We start from the raw sequence: 13,727 nt of genomic DNA on the forward strand, positions 1-13,727 counted from the left end.
TATAAAAAATAATTTATTATAATTTGTTTTTAATATTTTAATATATGAAATATAAATTTTAAATATTTTTAAGCAATTAATATTAATTATTCATAAAATTTAATTCGAATATATAAACTATATTTTAAATAATAAAATATGACCAATAAAAATTTAAATATATAATATTATATATAATAAGTTTTAATAAGAAAATAATTACATACACCATATAAATATTATATAAAATACATTATAAGTGTTAAAATTGTTATTTATTCCTAAAAGCACTTTTGCCAAAAGCGAAAGCTAAAAAAACTGGTTTTACTTTTGGCTTGAAAATCACTTTTCAAAAGCACTTCTGACTAAAAAATTAGTAACGTACAACATGTTTCAGAATTGAAGAGAAATTTGATTTCGTTGAGTACTTTTGATTCAAAAATGTACAAATACACAACTGAAAGTGGAGTTTTGAAGATTTCTAAAGGTTCTCTCGTTGTGATAAAAGGGTAGAATGCAAACTGAAGTTCTGTGAGCACAGCGTTTTTGGGAAGCAAAAGAGAGTTCGATTCACCAAAGGAATCCATAACATGAAGGGAACATTGGAGTATATTCATTCTGATCTGTGGAGGCCATCCAGAGTGCCTTGGAGAGGTGGAGTTACTTATATGCTAACACTTATTGATGATTTTTCTAGAAAAGTTTGGGCATTTTTCCTGAAGTAAAAAAGTAATGTGTTTTCCGCATTTAAGTCTCAGAAAAGTATGATTGAAAAATATAAGGGAAAACAAATAAAACACCTACGCATAAACAATAGCTTAGAGTTCTGTTTTGATGAGTTTAACGAATTGTGTAAGTCAGAAGTGATCGTGAAATACTTGACAGTTCGTCATACTCCATAGCAAATTGTGTTGCAAAATGAATGAACAAAATGATCATGGAGAAGGTTTGATGTATGTTGTCAAATGCCAACTTATCAAAGTCGTTTTGGGCCGAAACTTCTTTTACTACATGTTTTTTTATCAACCGATCTTCATCCGTTGCCATTGAAAAAAAGACTCCACAAGAGGTATGGTCTGGTAATCCTGCTGATTATTTTAATTTAAATATCATTAGGTGTTCTATGTGTGCTCATGTTGATAATGGAAAATTGGAACCGAGATCTATTAAATGTGTTTTATTTGGTTATAAAGCTGGTGTAAAAGGGTATAAGTTATGGTGTTTTAAAATATAAAATTTGTGATTAGCAAAGATGTTTTTTATGGAACTACTATGCTACCTAACTTATCTCTTAAAGACTCTTCTAACAAAGAACAACAAAAGCAAGTGGAGCATCAGATTAATCCAAAATCCACAACAAAGTCGACTCCTCAAGCCAGTAAAAATATTCAGAATAGAGTTGCTTCTTCACCACAATACTCTATCACCAAAAACAAAACTAGAAGAGAGATTAAACCTCTGAAGAGGTATGCCGAGGTTGATTTAGTTGATTATGCTTTAAATGTGGCTAAAGATATAGATGCAAACCAAGAGTCATCTACTTATTCTGAGGCAGTTAGCTGTGAAGACTCAAAAAAGTGGATGTTTGCTATGCAAGAAGAAATGAAATCACTCCACAAAAATAGAACACTGGATCTTGTGAAACTTCCTAAAGGCAAAAAGACTGTTCGTTGTAAATGGGTGTTTAAAAAAAGGACTCTAGGAGTTGAATAACTTAGATATAAAGAAAGACTTGTTGCAAAGGGTTACAATCAAATTCCAAGAGTGGACTTCATAGATGTGTTATCCCTAATTGTGAAGCATAGTTCGATTTAAGCTTTGCTTGGTATTATGACCATGTATAATTTGGAGCTTGAGTAGTTAGATGTAAAAATTGCATTTTGTATGGAGAACTTGAGGAGGATATTTACATGCAACAACCAGAAGGTTTTACAGTCTTAGAAAAAAAAGACTATGTTTGCTTACTGAAAAGGTCTCTTTACGATTTGAAAAAGTCACCAAGATAGTGGTATAAGAGGTTTGATTCTTTTATGACTTCTCATGATTTCAAAAGAAGTAGCTTTGACAGTTGTGTTTACTTTAAGAAACATAGTGATGGTTCTTTTGTGTATCTACTCCTCTATGTTAATGACATGTTGATAGTAGCGAAAGATAAAGGAGAGATAAGAAAGGTCAAAACCCAGCTTAGTAAAGAATTTGAGATGAAAGATTTGGGACCAACAAAGAAGATACTTGGTATGGAGATTCTCAGAGATAGAAAAGTAAGTAAATTGTACCTAAGTTAGAAGGGTACATTGAGAAAGTTATTTGCAATTTCAATATGCAGAGTGTTAAGCCTATTAGTACTTATTTAGCAACCCATTTCAGACTTTCATCACTTTGTCTCTACAATCAAATGATGAGATTGAGTACATGTAACATGTTTTATATTCTAGTGCAGTGGGATCTCTCATGTATGCTATGGTTTGTTCACGTCCAGATTTATCATGTGCAGTCAGTGCAGTTAGCAAATACATGGTGAATCTTGGTTAAGAACTCTGGAAAGCAGTTCCGTGGATTTTAATATACTTACGAGGTACTATTGATGTTTGCTTATAGTTTAGAAGAACTAAAGATGGAGTCATTGGGTATGTTGATGCTGATTTTGCTGGAGACCTTGATAGAAGAAGATCTCTTACAAGTTATGTTTTTACAATCGGAAGTTGTGCAATCAGTTGGAAAGTCACTTTGCAAACTACAGTTGCTTTGTGTACCACTGAAGTTGAGTACATGATGATTACTGAGGCTTGTAAAGAAGCTATTTGGTTGAAATGACTCTTTATTGAACTCAATGAAGACCTTCAAATCAGTACTGTATTTTGTGACGGTCAAAGTGCCATCTTCCTTATAAAAGATCAAATGTTTCATGAGAGAACAAAGCACATTGATGTTCAGTATCATTTTTTTCGTGATATTATTGCTCGTGGTGATATTATTGTGAGCAAAATTAGTACTCATGAAAATCCTGCAGATATGATGACTAAGTCACTTCCCATAACCAAGTTTGAGCATTGCTTAGACTTGGTTGGTGTTCATTGTTAAAGTTAAACCCTTAAGGGGTTTTATGGAAGCGATGGAGTACTTATTTGTTGAGAGTTCGAGATGAAGAATTTGTTTGTTTAAGAATTCGTGTCAAGGTAAAGATTGTTAGAGATGTGACCCAAATTCATGATAAAATAAAATACAAGTGGTAAAATACAAGTGTGAAAGAGAAGTTCGAATAGAAGTATACTTCATTTGTTTAATGTTGATTTGAATAAGTTGTTTTAACCTTACTGCATTACTTCTATTTTATTTTGATTAGAATATGATTTTATATACATAGTCTACTCCTATTGTAATCATTCGAATTCAACATAGTGAATTATCTTCTTCTCTACCCGTGGTTTTTTCTCGAAAGGGTTTCCACGTAAAAATTTAGTGTTCTTTATTCTTTCTTTCTTTTTCTTTACGATATATTGACATTATCGACGTTCTATTTTTCACAAAAAGAATTATAAAACTTAAACCTTTAAGTTTGATGTTGTTGGGAGGAACAATGTCGAACCCCAAAAATGCACCATGAAATGAACAAGAAAGAAAAAAACAATCTATCATTTAAGTGCAAAGCTGGTCATGAAATTAGAACAGATTTATTTACTAGATTTTTTAATATAACACCCCTAAAAAACCCTTATTTATCAACATGTTAAAATATGCCATAAGCCTCTGTATTCTTCATAAATTTGGAATTTAGTCCTTATACTTTTATTTCTATGAATTTAGTCTATACTTTTCAGATTTCAATTGTATTAATTGTTGGACCTGAATTTTGAAATCTAAAAAGTAAAGACTAAATTCATAAAAATAGAAGTATAGAAACTAAATTCTAAATTTGTGAAGAGTACAAAAACTTATCACATATTTTAACATGTTGATAAATAAGATTTTTTTAGGAGGTGTTATATTAAAAAATCAAGTCAATGTAATTGTACTAATTTCATGACCAGCTTTGCACTTAATATTAGATGATAGATTGTATTTTTTTTATTCTTTATGTTTATTTTATGATCCATTTTTGGGATTCGTGATTGTTCCTCCTAACGATATCAACTTAAAGGTTAGAGTTGACAACTAGACCTAAATTTTAAAATTTAAAAAGTAGAGACTAGATTCATAAAAAAAGTATAAGGACTAAATTTCAAATTTATGAATAGTACAAAAAATTTATGACATATTTTAACAGGTTGATAAATAAGGGTTTTTTTTAAGGGGTGTTATTTTAAAAAAATTTAGTCAATGTAACTGTTCTAATTTCATGACCAGTTTTGCACTTTAGATATTAGATGATAGATTGTATTATTATTTTTTACTCTTCAACATAAAGGTTAGAGTTAACAAATAGACTTAGATTTTAAAATCTGAAAAGTAAAAAATTACATTTATAAAAATAAAAATAAAGAGATTAAATTCTAAATTTACCAATAGCTTAAATTAGTATTTTTTTTAATGAGGTGACATGATTTCTTAAATATAATTTAATATAATTTTAATAGTAAAAAGGTTATTAATAGGTATAATAATTTTGATAAAAAAATTATATTAATTTAAAAAATAAAAAAGCAATACTTCCAAATATCTTGGAAGTGATAAATAATATAACGATATAAACTAGATGTAGTTAGGCATTGTTACAGTAGTGGTGCTTTGGTGGCATAATACTAGTATTTGGTCGTCTTGTTAAGTGTGGAACTCCCTTTTCTATTGCCGGGTCCGTTGCACCGTTCAAAGACTTCTCTCTCTCTTGATTTATGGCCAAACCCCAGTGGATTCTCCATTGATTTAGATCCCCTCCTTCACGACCCATATGTCCCCATTGCTTTCCTGACTCAGTCTCAACTCACTACTAAACTCCACCACAACTGCGCCCTTTTTCTTGTTAATGCCATGGATGCTACAACTCCGCCTACCATTCAGTTCCCTGTTAACTTCAACTGTTGCCATGATCAAGACCCTTCCTTTTTACCATCTGATGATGATGTTGTTGTCGATAATGATGATGATAAACGGAAGGTCGTCGGTGAAATGGATTTTTTCGCTCAAAGGAGTAATAAGCTTGTTGATGATATCGATGATGAGGAGGTGGAGGAGGAGGAGGAGGAGGAGGAGGACGACAACGACGACGACGATGATGGTAATCTCATCCACACCTCCGATTCCGACATCAAAGACTCTGCCGGTCGGACTAAGCTTCAGCTTAACGTCAACGTCAGTCAACCCTTCCATTCCATTTCTTTGTTGCTAGCGCTGCAGCTTTGTTTTTATTGATGAAATGATGAATTACAAATGCATTAATTGGTTCTTGATTTTCAGACTGGTTTAAATCTGTTAACTACGAATACTAGTAGCGATATATCCAATGATGGTATACATTGTAACACGGAGGATAAACGAGCTAAAGACGAGGTGAGTCAAGTGATGATTTATTTTAAGGATAGGGAAATTTTGTTGTGTTAAAAGAAACATTGGGGGTTTTGTTTAGGTAGCTGTTTTACAAGCTGAAGTGGAACGAATGAACACCGAGAACCAAAGGTTACGCGAGATGTTGAGCCAGGTAACAAGCAATTACAACACGGTGCAGATGCATCTGGTCACCCTCATGCAACAACCACCCGATGCAAAAGCCGAAGAACAAGATCTAATGAAACAAATTAAGAAATCAAATGGAGGATTGATGGTGCTAAGCCCAAGACAGCTTATGGACCTTCGTCTACCCGCAGTCGATATCGACGAACCTTCGTTATCTTCGTCGGACCATTCGGGATCGGAGATAGCCTCCAAGGGATTTGGACTGAGAAAGCGTGACAGTAGCGAAGATAGCCTGGATCAAGGGTCCCAAGCCCAAGGTTGGGTTGCTAATAAGGTACCCAGGTTTAATTCTTCCAAAAACGTTGATCAAACTGAGGCTACCATGAGAAAAGCAAGAGTTTCAGTTCGAGCTAGATCGGAGGCAACCATGGTACGTATGTGGCTCCAAATTCATGATTTTGGTTTTATATATATGTATGGTGTTAGAGATTGGATTTTTATGTATTTATTGAAATCTATAAAAGATCACGGATGGATGTCAGTGGAGAAAGTATGGACAGAAAATGGCCAAAGGAAATCCATGTCCTCGCGCATATTACCGCTGTACCATGGCCGCTGGTTGTCCCGTTAGAAAACAGGTATAGTTTTGAAGAACAATGATGGCGATGGGGAATAATATATAATTAATGAATGAATGTTGAATATTGTGGACAGGTTCAGAGATGCGCAGAAGATCGAACAATCCTTATTACAACATATGAAGGAAATCACAACCACCCTTTGCCTCCAGCTGCAATGGCGATGGCTTCCACGACTTCATCCGCGGCACGAATGCTGCTATCGGGTTCGATGTCGAGTGCCGATGGACTAATGAACTCCAATTTTCTTACAAGAACTATCCTGCCATGTTCCTCTAGCATGGCTACTATATCAGCTTCAGCCCCATTCCCCACTGTTACCTTGGACCTAACCCAGACCCCAAACCCTTTACAGTTCCCCAGGCTGACCCCAGGCCAGTTCCAGGTCCCATTTCCCAATCCACCCCAAAATCTTGCCAATTCCCCTGCAGCTGCATTACTGCCGCAAATTTTTGGTCAAGCACTTCACACCCAATCCAAGTTCTCCGGTCTGCAAATGTCTGGAGATGTGGGGCATCAGCAACTGCAAATTTCACTTGCTGAAACTGTAAACGCTGCCACTGCTGCCATTGCGGCGGATCATAACTTCACCGCTGCGTTAGCCGCAGCTATCACTTCTATTATTGGGAGTTCTCAACCCAACAACGCCGCCGTCCCTAATGACAATGCTGCCACTGCCAACCTCACGTCTGTCACTAACAGCAGTGCCAACAATGCCACTACTACTAGCAACAGCAACAATAAAATCACCAAAAATTCCAGTTTCACTGCAAATTAGGAGAAACCAAGATGATCATCTTCCATTCTTTTATATATTCATATATGTTTATATAGAAAGAAGGGCATGCCCTTTAGTTTTTTTTTTTCCTTCCTTTCGTTAAAGAACAAAGTTCAAAAATCAAATCATACATATCTCTAGCCAGTTTGCTTTTTCCCTCGATTGCTATAAACATTAGAGTAAATTGCACCGGTACCCACCCAATTTTGTCCAATGTTTCGTTTTGGTTAGTTAACTAGGGTTACAATTTCATCGTTAACGTCATTAAGATTGTTTTTTATCATCCCAGTGTGTGACACTAGTATAATAATAAATTGGTTAATATATGTAACAAGTTGCTGTAATTTTTAAAATTTTAAAATTTAGTCATTATGCTTTAATTTTTATGAATTTAGTTCATTTATTTTTTAAATTTCAAAATTTTATAATAATTATTATTGGAAAGATTTTACTTGAATATCACCCGCCTGAATAGAATTTGACTCAAAACGGACGATGACACAAAAAAATATTTTAACCTAATATATCTAGTCCTTGAGCTTTTATACTTTCTACCAATTTTGATGATGATTGTATATAAAAAATGATAAAAATCATAAATCTTTTAAAAGAATTTATATTCTTAAAACTACATAGAAAATTATAAAAAGAAGATATAATTAGATAAAAATCAAAATATACATGAGTTTATTTAATTGCTTAAACAAACCCCATTTATCTCCAAAACTTAAAAGTACCTCAGCTGTTGTGGCTGTTACATACAACTTGTGTCCTGCGAAGATCAAACTCAACTCCCACTCCCCTCGTGTTATTGCTGTAACTTGGGAGCTATTATAGGTTGGGTTGGGGTAAGGGATGGGAGGATTGGGGTTCGGGTAATGGGGATTGTGGCGAGACAATGGTTTTGGTGAAGTCGAAATTGACGAGATTTCGCTCATCGCCAACAACCTCCGCACCCACTGCCGCCTCTTCCTCTCCCCATTTCTCCATCTCCTCAACCGGTCATGCCTTGTTTGTGTGTGTGTGTGTGTGCGCGTGTGTTTTTTAATGTTATTTATATTTATAAAACAAAAGAAATTATCTCATTTTATGTATTTATGTTTATATATTAATTTTTTATGTATTTTAATTTCTTATGTATATTTGGCAAAAAAATCCTACGTATATATATTAAAGTTTCTTATATTTTTTTAAAAATATATAATTTTCTATATCTTTTAAAATTTTTACTTTTTAAAAGAATTTTGATTTCTAATAATATAAAATAAGACTAAATTGAAAGAAAGTATAAAAGTTGAGGACTATCTTTATTATTATTTCAATTAAAAAAGTGTCACTTGATGCTTTCATTAGTCACTTAATGGTTAAGTGACAAAAAAAAACAATTTAAAAAATTGTTAAACGGTTAAAACAAAAATTATACATAATTGAGTGACTGTTGATAAAGTTTACCTTAAACAAAAAAGATTTTAACATCAAAAATTAAAATTTTCATAATTTCTTTATATGAAAAGATTGGAAAGGAAATTATTAATTCAAACTTTTTTTTTTGATATAGTGGCTTAAGAGAGGCTAGACTGTAGGACCACTATCATTCACTATAAGATGGGATATCAAATTTTCTTTATCCAGCTAAACAAAATTAGTAGCCAAAGTAAGAGGACTATCGAAGAGGATCAAATCCAACCTCAGCGATCTCCCTGTTTTCACCATAGAATCAACAACTCGATTATGTTGTTGATTTGCATGATAAAAAAACTAGTTGCCATGAATGTGTAGCCAGCTCCCGAATGTGTCTACACCGTTGCTGGCCGCATGCTCACTGCAGACAACTTCGATCAGCAAAGCATTATAACTTTCAACTTCAACCATTCTAAAACCCTTCGCCCAAGCTACTTGAAGTCCTTCCAAAAGAGCCTTTGCTTCCGCTTCAAAAACTGAGGTAACATCGAGTTTCTTAGCATATCCTAGTATCCAATCATAGTTAGCATCCCTCAGCACCCCTCAAATGGCTGAGATACCAAAATTTATATTTGCTGCCCCCATCAGAGTTGAGTTTAACCCATCCCGCTCTAGGTTGCCGCCACTGGCACGCTAAACCCGAGATAGCAACACCGTGATAATGGATGGCATTCGAAAGAGCCAAACACTTTGACTAGGACAAAGCTCGTCATAATCACTTCTTTACAACTGATGTTTGAATCTTAAAACACAAACGCATTGCAACATTTCCAAATGAACCAACATATAATGGGAAAGAGAGTGTATCGACCTTTCTAGTGTGGTGAGGGATTATTTTAATAATTTGTTCGACAGAGGTGTTGAAAACTATGTGCTGGTTAGTAGAAGCTAGGGTGACAAAAGCCATAATAATATTGTGATGGCACCCTTTGTGGCAGATGAACTTAGACAAGCCATATTTTTTATGCCTTCAATGGTCCAGATGGTCTGAATCCTACTTTTTTCCAGAAATTTTGAAATTTACTTGGTGACGATGTTGTAGCTGCTTGCACAGGAAGGCTGCAATCAGGTAAATTTCCTACGTCATTAACAAACACTCTTATAGTCCATTATTCCTAACGTAAGCAAGTTGAATTCTCCCAAATACCTTAGTTATAGTCCATTATTCCTAACGTAAGCAAGTTGAATTCTCCCAAATACCTTAGACCAATATCTCTCTATGACATGATGTATAAAATTGTGGCAAAGGTGTTGGCTAACTAGTGAAGGTCTTGCTATCTACTATTTTTTAGAATCAATCTATGTCAGTTCCAGGAAGATTTATAACTGTAACACCCCTATCCCGTCTCCTCATCGGATTAGGGTTATATAACATTACCGAACAAATCAGAACAATCAATTTCAAAACAAATCAATAATTTCATTTAATATTAATTACCAAAAACTCGTTACAAACCTAGCAAACATACCCATTTGGGCCTTAAATCGAGCCTTCGAGGCCCTAGAAACAGTTTGAGAACAATTTGAGACTAATTTAAAACAAATCAGAAAATTTAGGAAAAAGTTGAAAAATTTAGAAACTGGGGTGACACGGTCGTGTGGTCAGGCCGTGTGACATAGTCTAGACCGTGTTGACACTCAAAATAGGGCCACACAGTTGTGTCACAGCCCGTGTGTCTGCCCGTGTGTATATTCGAAATAGGGTCACACGGCCGTGTCGCAGCCCGTGTGTGTATTCGATGTTGGGTCACACGGCTGTGTCGCAGGCCGTGTGCGAGACCGTGCTTGAAATTATTTTGGGAGACGCGACCGTGTGGTAGGCTGTGTCTTAGACCGTGTATAACCTGCACCTAAAAACTTTAAGACACACAGCTGTGTGGGTTGACCGTGTATGGCACACGGTCGTGTGGCAGCTCGTGTTGTAACAGCCCGGTTTTAGCCAAATCGAAACAGTACTTTCGGAACCACAAATCCGAGGTTGTAAAATTATTTTAAAATTATTTTTTGTATTTACAGTATGTTATTTAATATGTGTGAAAATTTTGTGATTTAATTTTACCGATTGTTTAGTTAATTTGATAAAATGTCTTAATCGCGTAAAATACAAAAGTTGCATACTGTTTGTTTAAAGTGCTCAATTGTTATGTTTAATTAAATTAAAAGTCCTTATGATGATATTAACCATTGGTAGTGTTAATGGACATTAATGGACATACATTATAAAATTTCTATGTTTATTCATTAAGGGTAAATATGTAAAATGAATATTAATATGTAATAAATAAAAGAAAACATAAAAATCATGCATGTTCATCTTTGTTGGCCAAAAATATCAAGGAAAAGAGACATTTTGAAGCTTGAGGGATTCGACACTTTGAAGTCTTGATTGAGGTATGTTTTGAGTTCTGTTTTTGATAATTTTATGTTTTTAAGATCGTTGCTTTGTATTCTAGCTAGCCCATGCTTTAATTTTTGAATTTGATGGTGATTTTGTGAAATTCCATTGTTGAATATTCAAGATTTTTGTTGTTTGATGATGAAAAATAAATATTTGATGTTAGATTATCATGTTTTATTAAGTGATTTTTGATAAAAATGCTTATTAAGGATTAAATTGTGAAATTTGTAAATTGAAAGGTTAAAATGTGAAATAAATTGAATTAATGGACTGATAGGGACATAGGGAAGATTCGGCCAAGCATGAGTCTATTAAATTTTTTGTATTATGTATTGTTTTGAAATAGGGACTAAATTATGAAAATGTGAAATGTTAGGGGCTAAAGTGAAAAATGCCCATTTATGTGTTTTTGGATGAAATTGAATGAATATGTCTTTAATTAAGTTAAATTTGAATTGATTTAGATAAAGAAAGAAAGAAATCGGAGTTAGATTGGGGAAAGTCGAAAGTTGTCGAATAGTCGTTCCGATCCGTTCGTTTCAAACGAGGTAAGTTCATAAGTAATTAAATATTTTTAAATTTAAATGTATGTATATATTATATGTAGCCGAATTGAAGTGTATGTATTGACATATATATATTGCCGAATTTATTTGAGCATAGGATAACCTATTTTGAGCTTGAATCGATTGAATTATGACGTCCGAAAGCCCCATACGAACCATAGGAATAGTATAGGATACGTATGTCATGACATTAGGATTTTCAAGGTATGATTTCGTGTAAGACCATGTCTGGGACATTGGCATCGATATGAGATTACGTGTAAGACCCTGTCTGGGATAGTGGCATTGATATGGGATAACATGTAGGACTATATCTGGGATATGGCATTGTATGTGATATATGTGTTTCCGAGTATCCTTAACAATTCCAAATGGTTCAACGGGCAATGTCAAAACGAGTCCGAATGTGAATTTGATCTAAATGGCTTGGTATAGGTAGCTTGGATTGGTTATTGAGCATACGAATTGGATATATTTATGTGGTTAGTTGTTCGGTTAAATGTTAATATTGGTATGTGTTTGTATTTGCTATGTGATGACTATGCTATGTCATGTGAATTTGGATATTTGGTGTGGCTTGTTAATGACCTATGTTTTGATGTATAAATTGCCTTGTAAGTTGTTTTGTAAATGATGAAAATTGCTTTGAGTATTAGGTGAGATAAATTATGATATACATATATATGATGCATATTTATATTCGGCTATGGTATTTGGTTCATTTTGATAAGCATGAGATTTTGATATTTGGTAATGTATAAAGATTATATTTAAACATTTGTTAATGTTTGCTAATGAATCATATTTGGATAACTAATAAATGGTATAATATAATTTGTTTAACTTGTTATGTGAAAGTGCATAGGTATATAAAATGGTTTGTATTTGTGATATGATTAATAAGGCATGTTTGAATTAATTGGTTATGTGCTTTATATATATATATATATGAATTTGACATATATGAATGAGGGAATGGTTGCTGTTTGAATTTGATAACTATTGTAAAGAAGTCATTATAATTTCATGCATGAATTTTAATAAATGATCGTGATGAACTATGTTTTGTACGGTAATGCCTCGTAACCCTAATCTGGTGATGGATATGGGTTAGGGGTGTTACATTTTATGCTCCATAATTAACCCCTAAAACAAGGCATTACAAAGCCAAACCTTTCCCAACAAGCTACTCAATTTGTACATACAATCAATGGACCTAAACACCTTTAAACATTCATAAACATACCAATTCAATCAACCTAAATCTTCTAACCAATATGCCATTCAGAGGCACCTTATTTAATACCAAAACAAAATCAATTAAGAACAAAGTTATAATACCATTTCTTAATCACAAAACTTAGATAAAATAGCTACCTAATGTCAACCATTATCAACCTATTTCACCATTCAAAATAAGCATACCAAAATGACCATTTTCATATAGTTTTTAACATGTACAAACTAACCATACCATATATGCATATAACCATTTACAAAATTAACCAAAAAGCAACAAAAGTATAAATGACATTAAACCCTATACATACCATTTATAACCATAGTTCAAATTAACCAAAACTACCAAAGTGTTCGTGGGATAGTGTGATAGGTCTCTGACTAAATTCCAACTGTTCGAGCTTCTGATGATCTATAAAATAAAGAACACCAACTACATAAGCAACGAGTGCTTAGTAAGTTCTTATAAACTTAAACATAAACTTACCTTTTCAAACTCAATTTATAAATTATGCATAACATCATTAACATGCTCATAAGCTTAATAAACTCCTATTTACACCACCAAACTCACAAGTTAGTAAGTTTATACATAATTCATTTAACTTTAACCATATCATGGAGCATATCATGAATGAATTTCCATACGCATACTATTCATCACATATTTATTTAGTTCCCTTTTCAATCTATTTGCATTCACCAAATTTACCTTTTCATAAGAATATGAACAATAATCAATTTGTATACATGCCTTTCTATTAACCTTTACTTACCCGTTGAACCATCTAGAATTTCATCAGATACTCGGGAATGCTCACACATAGTGTGCCTTTTCATGTAATTGTAGCCTTTCCTTTTCATTAATGCTCTCACGAGCTGTGAATTGGGCCCACTCACACGAGCTGTGAGTCAGAATGTTAGCTACATGAAAAGCTTTCTCTTACTTAATTTTGTCCAATATAAAGGAGTTTTACATTTCCGACCATACAAGGCTTCATACGATGCCATTTTAATACTCGACTGGTAACTATTGTTATATGCAAATTCAACTAACGAAA

The 13,727-nt window shown here is 33.5% G+C and overlaps 1 protein-coding gene across 1 annotated transcript; it reads left to right on the top strand.

Annotated features, from left to right (window-relative positions):
* The first annotated feature begins 4,764 nt into the window (after nucleotides 1-4,764).
* Nucleotides 4,765-7,127, top strand: LOC107911301 (probable WRKY transcription factor 31). Its single transcript, XM_016839164.2, has 5 exons — nucleotides 4,765-5,265; nucleotides 5,371-5,463; nucleotides 5,540-6,016; nucleotides 6,111-6,224; nucleotides 6,301-7,127. The coding sequence occupies exons 1-5, from the start codon at nucleotides 4,945-4,947 to the stop codon at nucleotides 7,000-7,002; spliced, it is 1,707 nt and encodes a 568-aa protein (XP_016694653.1). The 5' UTR covers nucleotides 4,765-4,944; the 3' UTR covers nucleotides 7,003-7,127.
* The last annotated feature ends 6,600 nt before the right edge of the window (nucleotides 7,128-13,727 follow it).

The sequence above is a fragment of the Gossypium hirsutum genome, chromosome D11 (assembly GCF_007990345.1).
Source record: "Gossypium hirsutum isolate 1008001.06 chromosome D11, Gossypium_hirsutum_v2.1, whole genome shotgun sequence".
Lineage (NCBI taxonomy): Eukaryota > Viridiplantae > Streptophyta > Magnoliopsida > Malvales > Malvaceae > Gossypium > Gossypium hirsutum.

Excerpts from the sequence above, each read along its gene's own strand:
- LOC107911301 (XM_016839164.2), top strand. The coding sequence starts at position 4,945 with ATGGATGCTACAACTCCGCCTACCATTCAGTTCCCTGTTAACTTCAAC. Across the intron at positions 5,266-5,370 it reads AGCTTCAGCTTAACGTCAAC|ACTGGTTTAAATCTGTTAAC; the intron begins GTCAGTCAACCC and ends CTTGATTTTCAG. Across the intron at positions 6,017-6,110 it reads CTAGATCGGAGGCAACCATG|ATCACGGATGGATGTCAGTG; the intron begins GTACGTATGTGG and ends AATCTATAAAAG.